General features: G+C 33.5%; 1 protein-coding gene across 1 annotated transcript in view; it reads right to left on the bottom strand.

Annotated features, from left to right (window-relative positions):
• Positions 1-14,751, bottom strand: part of STK31 (serine/threonine kinase 31) — an 88,258-nt gene that overhangs the window by 26,632 nt on the left and 46,875 nt on the right. Inside the window, 9 exon segments of the mRNA XM_044246233.1 lie at positions 2,957-3,106; positions 3,807-3,893; positions 4,077-4,202; positions 4,998-5,123; positions 6,749-6,829; positions 8,847-8,948; positions 10,380-10,511; positions 11,782-11,901; positions 13,913-14,029. Of these exon segments, the coding sequence (XP_044102168.1) occupies positions 2,957-3,106; positions 3,807-3,893; positions 4,077-4,202; positions 4,998-5,123; positions 6,749-6,829; positions 8,847-8,948; positions 10,380-10,511; positions 11,782-11,901; positions 13,913-14,029 (1,041 nt within the window).

Raw genomic sequence — 14,751 nt, 5'->3', positions numbered from 1 at the left:
AAACTGGAAGTCTACAATGTAGTTTCCTTCCTTAATGATTATTTTCTTTTTTTTTTTTTTAATTTATTTTTTTTAATTTATTTATTTGACAGAGAGAGAACACAAGTAGGCAGAGAGGCAGGCAGAGAGAGGAGGAAGCAGGCTCCCTGCTGAGCAGAGAGCCCGATGCGGGACTCGATTCCAGGACCCTGAGATCATGACCTGAGCCGAAGGCAGCGGCTTAACCCACTGAGCCACCCAGGCACCCCTTAATGATTATTTTCTAAGTATACCATTTCTTATATGTAAAAAGATCAGTGATAAGAACATGAAACCTGTATATTCAGAGACACCTTGGCTGCAATTCCCACTCTCCCATTTTTCTTCCTGTGTGACCTTGGGTTTTAACCTCTTGGAGTCTAAATTAACTGTAAAATGGAAATAATACCTATCTTACAGAGTTACTCTAAAAATAAAGGTAATTAGCATAATAATTACCTAGTACATATCACTAAGAGTTAATTATCTCTTCTCCCACTACCTTTATCCTTGCTTCCCACAGTGTGGTCAAGAGTCCTGTGGCTAAAGCATCACCTGAGACCTTGTTAGAAATGCATAATCTCCCCCAGAAATGCTAAATAAAAATATGCATATTAACAAGATCCTAGGTGATTCATATGCATTGTAAAGTAAGAAAAGCAATGATCTTGATAACAGACTATCTTTCAAATTTTTCTTCTTCATTAATACTTCAGTCTCAAAGCAGTATGAAAAGAGTGAAGCAAAGATGAGTTTAATCAATATTTCAGAATAAGTAATTTTAAAGGAAGATTAAAACAATATTTGGGAGAGAGTAACAGTTGACAAGTAAGTATAAAAGAGGAAAAATAATTCTTGGAGTAGTCATGATATGCATAGTTGTGCAAATGGAATGCTCAAAAAGTAAACTAACCAGGATCCCTAAGAGTTGAGAACTTTTTAAACTCCTAATTCAGTCATTTTTCTTAGGACATTACCCTAATTTTCAGATAAACTAATACGATAAAAAATATTTCAATAAGTCTACTTTGTATAAATCTTTCTTAATTCCAGCATTTCATTATAGTTTTACATTTTAATTTTCTCATCTTTTTCAGCTACCATATAAAAACCATTAAGACTACATATTTATACATATGTGGCATTACTCTATGACTTGCAAATTACCGAGGTATAAAACAGTAAAGACTTATACTAGTCAAAAGGGAACTGCTCAAGTAAAATGTTAGTAAGAATGTAGAGAACCTGAAATCCTTATATACTGCCGATGAGAATGTAAAAAATTGAACCACTTTGGAAAATAGTTTGGTTCTTCAAAAAGTGAAACACAGAGTTACCATATAGCAAAACAATTCCACTCCCAAGAGAAATGAAAACATATGCCTACACAAAAACTTGTATTCTAGGGGCGCCTGGGTGGCTCAGGTCATGATCCCGGGATCCTGGGATGGAGCCCCACATTGGGCTCTCTGATCAGTGGGGAGCCTGCTTCCCTTCCTCTCTCTCTACCTGCCTCTCTGCCTACTTGTGATTTGTCTGTCAAATTAATAAATAAAATCTTAAAAAAAAAAAAACTTGTATTCTAATGATCACAACAGCATTATTCATAATAATCAAAAAGTAGAAACAACCCAGATGTCTAACAACTGATGAATGTAAAAACAAAATATGGTACACCCATACAAAAAAAATATTATTTGGGCATTTTTTAAAAAGAATGATGTTCAGATACACGCTACAAGACACATGAACCTTGAAAATGTTATGCTAAATGAAATAAGCCTATCACAGAAGGCCACTTATTTTAAGATTCCATTTAAGATTCTGGAAAGGTCCAGAATAGTAAAGCACAGAGACAGAAAGTGTAGTTTCCAAAGGACTGAGTAGAGAAGAAAATGGAGAATGACTGCAAATTTGTATTGGGTTTCTTTTTTTGGAGTGGTAAAAATGTTCTGGAATTAGGTAGTGGTGATCAATACACAATTTTGTGAATATACTCAAAACTAGTACTGAATTGTACACATTATGTGAATTATACCTCAATAAAGCTGTTATTTTAAAAATGAAAACTGCTCCCATGCGATCATGTGCATTTTTAGTCTGCCCATTCCAACAACAACAACAACAAAAAATCACAGTATGCACTTCCATTGTTTAAAATCTCCTATCTTTAGGGGTGCCTGGGTGGCTCTGTCAGTTAAGCATCAGCTCAGGTCATAATCCCAGGGTCTTGGGATCAAGGCCCAGGTCGGGCTCCTTCCTCAGCAAGGAAGCCTGCTTCTCCCTCTCTTCCCCACTTGCTATCTCTGTCTCTCTCTCAAATAAATAAATAAAAATACATTTAAAGAAAAAAACCAACTCTATCTTTTTTAATTGCCTCTTCTGAGGCACTAAAACTATGACACCAAATTAGCAGGTCACAGAGTTGAACCATCATTTACACTAAATGGAAAAGTCCAAGGTTCCCAAGTTTCTAAAATTACCCCATTAATCAAAAATTAGCAGAGTATGTATATCTATATTTAATCTACTGGTAGGAGAGGACACCAGCAGAAGGGGAGATTGGAGATGGCCACCTAGTTTTCCTTGCATATTTACAAGTAATTAAGTATTTCTTGATGATGATAAAATTATTAATCATTAGTATTGTCAGTATCATTGACTGTGATGTTAGGTTGCTCCTAATACTTAAGAGTTAAAATATATAATGCACACACACACACACCATATATATTATATATATAATATATATAGCACAAATTTAGAAACTCTTGTTCTATCACCTAGCTGGTAATACTTGCTTACACTACATGACATTACATGCCTTAACGAAAACAAAGACCTTATAATAAATTACCATATCAAATAAAAGGCTGAACTAATGTCTAATAAGATTAAATGAGGTCCAGAACCTATTTGTAAAACCATAATACTTTACCACAGATTTGGTGAAGTCAAAATCTCCAACAATTCCTTGTTCACGATTCAAAGCAAATACATTGTTCTGATGAAGTGATCCATGAACTATGGCAGCCTTGTGCAATGTATGCAGGCCCTGGGCAACACCTTTCATGACCTTTAAAGCTTCCTACAGATAAGTACCCACAAAAGATGTCAGGAAGTTGTCAAATCATTTTAATACATGAACCTTTTCTTTAATTAAAAGACTTATCCAGAAGTGAATGAAGCTTCTTCCAAATGAAACTTTAATGTAAGAATACAGCACAGAGAAAAAACAGACCAGAAGCCCTCATCATGTAACATCATACACATATAACTTAAAACACTGCCGTCTCTAAGAAGACTTAGGTTATAAATAATGAGCATATAAAGCATGTAGAAAAGAGAGACTAAATAGTAATACCAGGTAAAAAGAATCAGGACATCCTCTATTTTTATTACTAATTCAAACTTACAATGCAAATTAAAGCTGTCACTTAAGCAATTATAGTATCAAGTGCTATACTACACAATTTACATACAACACAGCTTAATGGTTATAAGCATGGGCTTTGGCACCAAAAGACCTAATTTCAATTCCTATTTCTAGCTCTTGTTGAGGACCTTGTGCAAGTCACTTAATCTCTATAAGCCTCATTTTTCTCATCTGTATATAACAGGATAACTTATACCACAGGATTGATGTGCTAATTATATAGCACATATATATATATAGCATAATACCAGTCAAAATTTTACATAGTGTATAAAACATATAGTACTGCCCTCTAACAATAGGGGTTATTTTCTCATTTAATATATCCACAGAAATAGTGTTTTTTACTTACTTCTGAAGTTAAAGGCACACTGGCTTGAACAGCACTCAGGTTTGCCCTAGGATAGTATGGGACCATCAGATAAGCCATAGGATCAGACTAAAAGCAAAACAAAATGAAACTTAAAGTGAAAAATTCTTCAATGTATTTTTAGTATACATCAATTATACGAGACAACTTTTTCTTTATGTTATAAAGAATGAACTACCTCTCTAAAGCTCGGAGCTAAAACTTATTGTAAATAAAATGTTTTCCGCCAAGAGATTAACATGAAAACTTTACCTTACACAAAAATAGGAATATCAATGGTAGTAACCCAGAGTCGTCTTTAGCGTCTCTCCATGCTCTGTGATAGGCGGCTGCTCTCTGAATCACCCTAGCTTCTGTGTCCACATCTACAGAATAGCCCTGGTACCAAAAAGAGAGGTAACGGGAATTCCAACATTAAAAATCTTAATATAATTATACATCATTTCAACTTAAACACAGTGATTTTTATGTAAGTTAAATCATACCTAGTTTTATTTTTTAATTGTATACATAAGTACCTTTTCTATCTACCTTGAATGCTATAATTTAGAAAAGAAAGAACAATTCTACCTGTCCCTTAATGTACATTCTATAATGCATTGTCACTAGGGCCAAATTAATTATCCTATTATGATTAATGGTTTTCCAGCTCAATAAAGAAATCAAGGAATAGAAAATTGTATTGGCAAAACAACTGAAATTTCAAAGACAATTTTAAGTTAAGCAAGAATTTTAAAAGGCTATTGGACAGAATGTAGTAAGTTCACCCAAAAAAGAAAAGCCCAGGTATATTCTATTAAAGATACATATTATATTAGGGAAATGAGGTAAACTCTGAATTCAAAATTAGTTCTGGCAGCCAAAAAGAAAACATAAGCACTGTGCCAGTCAACTCATATAAATTTTTATGCGGGAGGGAGAGATGGGAGGGAAGAGCAGAGGGAGAGGGAGAGAGAGAGAGAGAGTCTTACCCAATGTGGGGCTTAATCTCATGACCCTGAGATCATGGCCTGAGCCGAAATCAAGAGTCCGATGCTTAACTGACTAAGCCATCAAGGCACCACTCAACTCATGTAATTTAAAAAACAAGCATGGATTTTCAATTTCCTGAAAAATAATACCACCACTCCCCTTATACTTCTGAATCTTCCAAAGGTCAGAACTTAATCGTACCTTTAAAAGAATTATCTGCCCATTAACCTCAGAACAAACCAAAGGGCGCTTGCTGCTAAGTTCCTTCATGGGCTCAGCATCAAGAAGATCCCGTTCCAAACTCATAGTAAGAAGACCACCAGAGTTCTAGAAAAAAATTTTTGTTACAATTAAAGAAACCAAACCACCCCAGTACTTTTAAATCATTAACATAATTAGTTACATGCTATGAAATGATATGGATATCATCAGCCCTACTGGAGAAACCAGTAAATAAAAATACTGAAATCTTCCTAGTTTTTCAAGTTCCTGGCTCTTGAAGTCCTCTCACCCAAAGTGTAATCAACATAAATTTAATGGCCTCTACAGTTCTAGAACAAATTCTGAATATGACTGGGATTAACCGGATATATATCCCAAAAAACCCTTATGCTTAGCTGGAAGACTTTTATGTGTTTCCTAAAAATATTAAAATGAAGACAGACACAAAGAAGGTTGTAGAATGGGAATGAGAAGTATAAAAATTATGACTAATATGATGTAATTCTAACACCTCTGCCTCTGTTTGAAATGGAATCTTTGGAACTGAAAATGATTTTCAAGTATTTTAATTCTATTAGATATTTCTGCCACTTTTTAAAAGGAATAAATTTTTTGGATAAAACCTATCAACATTTTAGATCAAGGTAAATTTTATTGTGGTGTAATTTTAGCAAGAGGGGTTCTGAATTTGTTTTCTGGTTTTTATTTATATGTGTTGTCAATATTATTTAAGTAAACCACAAAATACAATCAACCTACAAAGGTTTCCTGGGCATACATCACAGTCACACATCTTAAAATCATTAAAGGAGTCCATTAGCTATGATTAAAACATTTTATAATCTTTCATAATAAAGAGATCAGCACACTTCTAAAAACTAATTTTCAAGTCCTACACAGCACCACATACTTACTCATCCATCCTACATGAGTATCTAAGCTAAAATTAAATAACTGTGAAGAAAATCCCCCATTCTTTTTAAGTCTAGTCTGGAAAAATTTTACAGTAATTGCTTTACTATTTAAGGGGACTTTTAATCTTACATATTCATGAGTTCATAACTCTATGTATACAATCATTTCTGTACTATATTTAAGGTATTATCATGAACTTAATGACAATCTTAAGGAATAGATCTTTCATCTAGTCCCTTATCCTTAGCAGGCAATATAAAACAAAGAGCTAACAGATTCCACCCTAAGAGCCAGAGCTTACCATCCTGCTCCATATAGGCCTTTTGCCCAAAACACTGATCTCCCAGGCTTTGAATCCTGCCTGCCTAGAAAACTACGCCCATGTCAACATCTCTACTTAACCAAATTTCTAGAATTCTTTCCCAGCCTGCTTTAACTTAAAAGATATATTCTGCTTTAATTCTTCATGACTGGCAGTGTCCTGCTTTTATTCTAACTCTTGAAATAATAGCTAAAATTGCTTTATCATTTCAAAAAGTAAATACCTCTAATTCAAATAAGTGTCATGCAATGTACTGAATAGCTATGAGGAAAAGAGAAAAGAGAGAAAGAGATGCCAATTAATATAGACGTTAGAATACAATACACTAATACTAAAGATAGTCTTGAGGAAAAGTTATGACAATACCCAGAAACAATTCATCAGGAACATCTTCATAGTAAGGATAGCATAAATTTAACACTGACACACAATTTAATATCTTTGCTTTTCAACTCTCTACAGAGTAATAATTCTCAGGGGTAACAAAGCTTACCATGTACTTAAGTAACCCTATTTCAGGATAAAGCAGAGGCAGCTCAGGGAACCATTTCTGTACCAAGCTATTCAGCTTCTCCTAAATTTAAAATATATTTTTATTATAAATCAACATATATTCAATTATGACATGTTGCCCTTCAAGAAAAAATAAGATACCAGTATCTCTCTTACTATAAATCTAACAAAATACACAAGCTAATAAAATATAAAACCTATTAAGATATATAATCACTGATTTTCCCTTCTACTTCAAGAAATATCAAATGAAAACTAAGAGTCATCTTGGGTCAAAGTTACCATCTCACTAACAGAAGAAAAAGAAAAATTTTTTTAAAGATTTTATTTATTTATGACAAGAGACCGCAAGAGAGGGAACATAAGCACAGGGGAGCTGGAGAGGGAGAAACAGGCTCCCTGCTGAGCTGGGAGCCCATATGGGGCCCGATCCCAGAACCCTGGGATCATGACCCGAGCCGAAGGCAGGTGTTTAGTTGACTGAACCACCCAGGCCCAGGCACCCCCAGAAGAAAAATGTAATTATCAATTTTATCTTGGTATACATATATAGGCACAGTACCTTGCCTAAGATCAAAGTATACACACACTTCCAAGCTAAAATGAAAATGTGTGTTGATAACATCAATCTGCATCATAAAATTGTCATTTCTCAAAATATTAAGAACACACTGACATTTTTAAAATAGTAACTATTTCATTTAGGAGGGAAAGAAATCATAAAAGCCTGGAAAGCAAAAACAAATATGCAGCTCTACAAAAGCCACTTTGAAGTAAATGTGAAAACTGAGGATCCCTAAGAAAGTCTTTTGTCACATTTATTAAGTAAAACTTCTAGATACTTGTCAACTCACTGGAACACTGGAAGATAACTATTTATCCAAGGTGCAAAAGGTGAATAACTAAGCACACACAGATGAATTTGCTAAATAAAACATAACACTTAGAATGTCTATTATTTTATTTAAATTCAATTAATTAACATATAGCATATTACTACTTTCAGAGGAAGAATTCAGTGATTCATCAGCTGCGTATAACACCCAGCGCTCATTACATCAAGTGCCCTCCTTAATGCCAATCACTCACCCACTTCAACCCCTGAGGCACCCTACCTCCAGCAACCCTGTTTGTTTCCTATAGTTAAGAGTCTCCTATGGCTTGTCTCCCTCTCAGATTGCCTATTATTTTCACGGTATTTTTATTATTCCAAGCAGTGTCTACCTTACTTGTTCCCCCATAACATTCCTGAAACATAAAATATTATATTATTTCCATTTTATTTATTTGTTTGTTTATTTGATAAAGACAGGTTGCACATACAAGTAAGGAGGGGAAGGATAGGGAGAGAAAGAATCCCAAGCAGGCTCCACACCCAGTAGAGCCTGATGAAGAGCTTGATCTTACAACCCTGAGATCATGACCTGAGCTGAAATTGTTAATCCTAACGTTCAACCGACTGAGCAACCCAGGCGCCTCATATTCTTTCCCTTTTAAAGAGAAAATACACTGACAAACTCTCCCAAGGTCACAAGACATTAGCATAAAAGTGGAGACTTAAAGATGTAACTTCCCCCCAAAATTCAGGTGGTTGCACTTTGTTATATTCTTCAACTAAATTCTGTCACCCCATTAATGTTTTCATTGCAGCATTAGGTTAAAACAGTGCTGATTTAGATTTTATTAAAGGAAAAAATCTTTAGCTCTGTGTGAAAGAGAAATCAAGCGGTATGTAAAAGTATGTTTGTGCTATAATCTCCTCTTGTGAAAACAGGCAGAAAAAAGACTAAAAGAAGTTAAGTGAAAAGTTCATAGTGACCACTACTATTATAAAGAAATGGAAAAGTTATGGGTGTTATTTTTTATTCTTTATAATTTTCTATAATTTCCACATTTGGTACAATGGTTATAAATTATCATCAGAAATTAATTTCTAAATTCACATAAACATTACTATGCAAACATAACTATGCTAGTATAATCTCCAGCCTTATTAGAGTCCACATCATAAAATGGATACATGAATTCAATTTCTACAGTAAAAACTAATTCAAAACTTCAAAGAATTAAATACTTACATATTCCTCCTGCTCACGATAAATTTCCTGAAAGACACTATTGCGCAACTGAGTTATTTCTTGTTTTATTTTCTCAATTTCAGATCCATCATGGTCATCCGACTTAAATCAGACAGGAAAAAGCAAGCTTATAAGCTTATTAAAGTGGACTGAAAACAAGTCTTCCTAGTAAGAATGCAACTTCTATAGCAAATCACTCTGATTTCTATGTATCCTTCTGTATCTAGCAGATAAGAGACCCTCATAACATTAACTTTATTCTAACACTGACTGTTCCCAAACCTACAAAAAGGAATAAAAATTAAAGACATAAAATCAACACAGATATTTCTTGTCTCTTAATTTGCTGTAGATTTTCTCTAAGATGACCAACTGCCAACATAAAGTAAATGTCAAGAACACAAACCAGTAGGAATGAAGAAAATACAACTAAATTCCCTAAAATTCTCTTCTAAAATAGATTTGGTTAAAAAAAAAAAAAGAGTAAATGTATGGTGTGTTTATTAGAGGAAAAACAATGTAGACCTCAAAAAGACTCCTTAAAACTCCAGCAGTAATTAATAAGCCACCTTAAAAAGTATAAATGTGGGGTGCCTGAGTGGCTAGGGGGTTAAAGCCTCTGCCTTTGGCTCGGGTCATGATCCCAGGGTCGTGGGATCGAGCCCTGCATCGGGCTCTCTGCTCAGCAGGGAGCCTGCTTCCTCCTCTCTCTCTGCCTGCCTCTCTGCCTCCTTGTGATTTCTGTCTGTCAAATAAATAAATAAATCTTTTAAAAAAATAAAAGTATAAATGTTTTCTATTTTGTGTATCTTCAAAAGTTAAAAAACTAAACTAAAAAAGACCCCATTCCCCACAGTCCAGAATAGGATAAATAACTAAGAAAATATTAAGCCATTAAACTAGTTTCATTCCAAGTCCAATTAAGTACCGAAGAGGAAGAGTCAACTCAAGTTGAATTAAGACCTAATGTAGATTTCTTTTGTTCATAAATCAGTCCTCAAGGGAACACAAAGAATTACCAGTTTATTCAGTTTCAAACTGAAAGAAGGAGGTTAGTCCAGATTAGGGTGTCTGAATTTTTCCAGTTCTATTATCGTATGCAAACAACTTAGAATACTTAGGAGGAATAGTATGTCCAGCCATTAAAAAGAGAGCTAACAAAGAACATCATGATCTTAAAAATACTTTATGAAAAAATTCTACCTTTAGGGGAATACCTTGCATGTAATAGTTTGTATTGTATTAGGTATTATAACAGTCTAAACCAAAAGATTTTTAAACTGTTCTAAAATATTTGTTACTAAAATAAAGGCAGCCATGTAAAACATTTTCATAGAACATTTAATGATATGGTAAAATGTTTACACTATTAATTTAATAATCTTATTTATATACACAGAAAAAAGATAAATATATAAAACAAAATGTAAATATAATTCTCCTATTTTAAAGAATGTATTTATGCATTATTTTCAGGAAGCAGAGTAAAATCAAGTACACATGGAATTTCATAAGAACCAAGTGTTTCCTTACCTCTTCCAAATTATTCTTCTCAACTAGTTTCCATCTCAGTCGAGCTTTTAAGTTTTTCAATGTCTTTTTAATGGACAACAAGTGATCCACATTGGGGCTCTTATTAAAACATTCGATAATCTGCTTCTTAAACTAAGTAAGAAAAAAGTTATTGTATTTTCAAAACACAGAAAACAATATTTATTAAATCACTTACTGACCATTTCTTATTTCTCTATTAAGATTCAACTACTATTTACTGAGTTCGGATTGAAATAAGAAATTCTACAATTCTCAAAAAGACAATCTACTAACTGATTTCTTAGTTATCCATATTTCTATTCAGGAAAATATAAGTCCCAGCAAGTAGCAAAGGTAAGGGAAATATTTCAAGATGAGAGCTATAGTGAGACATCTTTTTTAGACATGATGCAAACTGAATTACTAGTGAGGATATAACCTAAAATTATCTTCCCCAAAGTAGTGTGACAATATGTATCAATTTTAAAAACATTGATTCCTTTTGACTTAGTAACTAATAATTTTTAGGAATCTGAGAAACACAAAATTATGCATAAAGATTATGTACAGTCTTATTTATGGTTAAAAATAATTAGAAGTAACCTTAACTTCTAACACAGATGAAGGTTAAATAATATTGTATATCTATGCAAGTGATGATGCATTAGTTGCTCAAAATGAAAGTATAGAAGAATCACTAATCACATGGGACAGTATTCATAATATACCACTAAATGAAGAAATATTTTCAAAACCGTTTACAAAACAATGCAATGCACATGATATGTGTACATATGTATGTCACCATCCAAAAAGAAAATACTCTGAAACTAGCCCTGAGTATCTACTTCTTAGGCTAAGAGGATTATAATCAATGTTTTTATTTCTTCTTATTTTTCTGCATTTAGCAAATTTTCTACTGTAAACCTGTATAGGCATAAAGATAATGATAGTAGAGATGAGGCTTTATTTTTTTTTTTAAAGATTTATTTATTTATTTTAGAGAAAGAGAAAGCAAGAGGGGCAGAGGAAGAGCAAGAGAGAATCCCAAGCAGACTCTGCTGAGAGTAGAGCCCAATGGGGGGCCTCCATCCTAAGACCCCAAAATAATGACCCAAGTCGAAATTAAAAGCCAAACACTCAACCAACTGCGACACCCAGGTGTCCCAGTAAAGATTAGGTTTTGAAGAACACAATCCAAAAATGCAATATATTTTTATCAATTAAACCACTATTTTCACTGTGGGGTGAATTTAATTACACATCAGCTAACTATACTGTTCTTCTAGCAATAATAATTAGTTACATATACACTGGGTATTAAACTAGTTGAGAAAAATTTAAGTATTAAAAAATCCATAGCATCAATATAAAAGACCTAAAAAATAAAGCATAATCCAACCTCAATACTGTCCTTGTACTTGGATTGGACTGTAGCAATAAGCCTTTCCTCTGAACGGATCTTTTGTAGTACTTGACTATATGTATTTAAAATGACCTCCTTGTCCTCATCACCTTGTTCCTAAGTGAAATAAATCATACACATGGAATTATTCACAAAAGAGTATCCAAAATAATTTAAACCTCCAATAACAATGAACAAACTTTTTTAAGAAATGCCTTTAAAAATTTCTATTTTTTTCCAAAGTATCTTTTTTTTAAGATTTTATTTATTTGACAGAAAGATAAACAATGAGAGAAGGAACACAAGCAGGAAGAGTGGGAGAGGAGAAGCAGGCTTTCCACAGAGCAAGGAGCCTGACACCTGGCTCCATCCCAGACCCTGGGATCATGACCTAAGCCAAAGGCAGAACTTACTGACTGAGCCACCTAGGCACTCCCAAAGTATTTCTTAAACACATCTTTTTCTAGATAGAAGAGACACTGATGTGAAAGATGTTCATATGGAAAATTTTGCTCCCATTACATCATTATTCCTACAGCTTTCTAGACTAGTATTAAAGGAAATCAAGGATACCACTACACTAAATTTAAGAACCAAACAACACAAAGAACTTCAACATTTTATTTTTAGAAATCATCTATTAACAACCACTTCTAAAATCAAGTCTGGGGGCACCTGGGTGGCTCAGTGGGTTAAAGCCTCTGCCTTCAGCTCAGGTCATGATCTCAGGGTCCTGGGATCGAGCCCCACATAAAGTTCAGGGAGCCTGCTTCCTCTCCCTCTGCCTGCCTCTCTGCCTCCTTGTGATCTCTCTCTGTCAAATAAATAAATAAAATATTTTAAAATCAAGTCTGACAAAGAGATACAAACTTCCAGCTATAGAATAAATAAGTCATGGAGATGAAAAGTACAGCACAGAGAACATCGTCAATAATATTTTAACAGTCCTGCAAGGTGACGGACACTGACTAAGATTATCCTGGTGAGCACTGAATAATGTATAGAAACGTTAAATTACTATGTTGTACACCTGAAATTAATGCAACATTGTATGTTAATCATATTTCAGCAATAAAAAAATAAAATCAGACTAAACCATCTAAATACTATTAAAAATAGACTATTTTAAAATAGGGAAATACAGAAACGTATATGTATTTTTCAATGCCAACCTGAATAAAGCTGCAAGAGGTGAAAAGAAACAAGTAAAAGGAACAATATAACCAATGAGACTTCGGTAAACAGCCTGAAAAACTGGGAAAGAGTCTCAGTGAGCAATAATAACATTACAAAATGCTCTTTGGAAGAACTACACTAATTTTTAACTGGGCATGACAATAGAGAACATACATAGAACAGAAAGGGAACTACTAATCGGTCTTATATATATACTTCCAAAGCTCTTTCAGATTTTATTTTAATTTTTCACAAATTCTGAAGTCTTTTCTTACAATCATTGGGTATGGTGGACTGAAGAATCAAATGACACAGAAAGCTAACACACTCGAATTAAGAAGAGTTTTCCTGGAATTAAATGTTAAGTTTAATTTTTTTTAATGTGAAATGTCCTATTAAAATGAAAATATCAGGAGATGGGTATTAAGGAGGGCACTGTTATGATGAGCAATGGATGTTATATATATAAGTGATGAATCACTAAGTTCTACTCCTATAAGCACTTATTATACTACATGTTAACTAATAAGAATTTGAATAAAAATTTGGAAGAGAAAAAAAAAGAAAGTACACATCATTTAACAAAGTGATGGTTACCAGAAGAAAAGGGGGTGTGGGAATGGATTAAATAGGTGATGGGGATTAATGAGTGCACCTGTCAAGAGGAGCACAGGTTTATGTATGAAAGTGTTGAATTAACTGTACTGTACATCTGAAACTAATATAACACTGTATGTTAACTAACTGACATTAAAATAAAAACTTTAAAAAATGAAATTATCACTCTGTGAAAGAATAAAAATTTGCATTGTGCTTTGATTAGAACTTGACAATGTTACTATTTCATATAGGTCTATAAGAGGAAACCTAAGATCAGTCTTCATGCTTTCTAATTAGCAAGAAAAACTGTATTGCTTCAAAGGAAGTAGTAAAGAAGCATATCAATACTCACAATCAGAGATATCTCCAGCTCTTTGCAGATACTTGACTCAGTCTTCTCTAGGATTTCATCAAGACTACTGATTGTGTCTTCAGAAGTTTGTGATTCTTCCACAGAGAGATCAAAAGCCTCATTTGCAAAAAATTAAAACATGAAAGTATATCATTTAATTATTTTCTATTAGTGTTGTGTTGTTATAACTAGAGCAGAGCATTAGCCTATGCACTAGACAATGTGAGAGAAGTAAGGACACATAAGAAAGATAAACTACTGCCCTCCCCAAACTTTCACATCAAAAAAGAAAAGGCATACACATATCACACACATAAAACACAGATTTTTTAACATAATCTGTGGCTTAGAGACATAAAAGGAAAAGTATGAAGAAAAAAAAAACCAAACAAACAGAAACAAGACCAAGACTTTGTGAGGATAGTAAAAGAAAACAGTCTGACTAAAAGCTGGTAAGAAACTTAAATGTTCAGGTGAAAAGTTTAAATCTGATAGGTAGTAGGCAGACAATGTCAGCGCTCTTTAATAAAAAAGGCATATGATTATACTTGATATCTCATGATAAACTACTAAGTATTTAGGAATCTGGAGATAAAGATTAAACCCAGATGACTTCCACCTTATTAGGAAAACAAAGATATTTTCTATCAGGAAATAGACTTTATAATAAAATGTTAAATAGAATAAAATCATGGGCCTAAATTATAATACAGAACATAAAAGTCCTAAGCAGTCACTTTGATTTTAGAGATAAGATATGTGATTATGGAGATCTGGATTAGGGAAACAGCTACGGAAATGAAAGAAAAGGATACATGATAGTTAACCTTAGCAGAAAG

This window comes from Neovison vison, chromosome 4, assembly GCF_020171115.1.
Source record: "Neovison vison isolate M4711 chromosome 4, ASM_NN_V1, whole genome shotgun sequence".
Lineage (NCBI taxonomy): Eukaryota > Metazoa > Chordata > Mammalia > Carnivora > Mustelidae > Neogale > Neogale vison.
The sequence above is the reverse complement of the archived record's forward strand: the minus strand, read 5'-3'. Positions and strand labels throughout refer to the sequence as shown.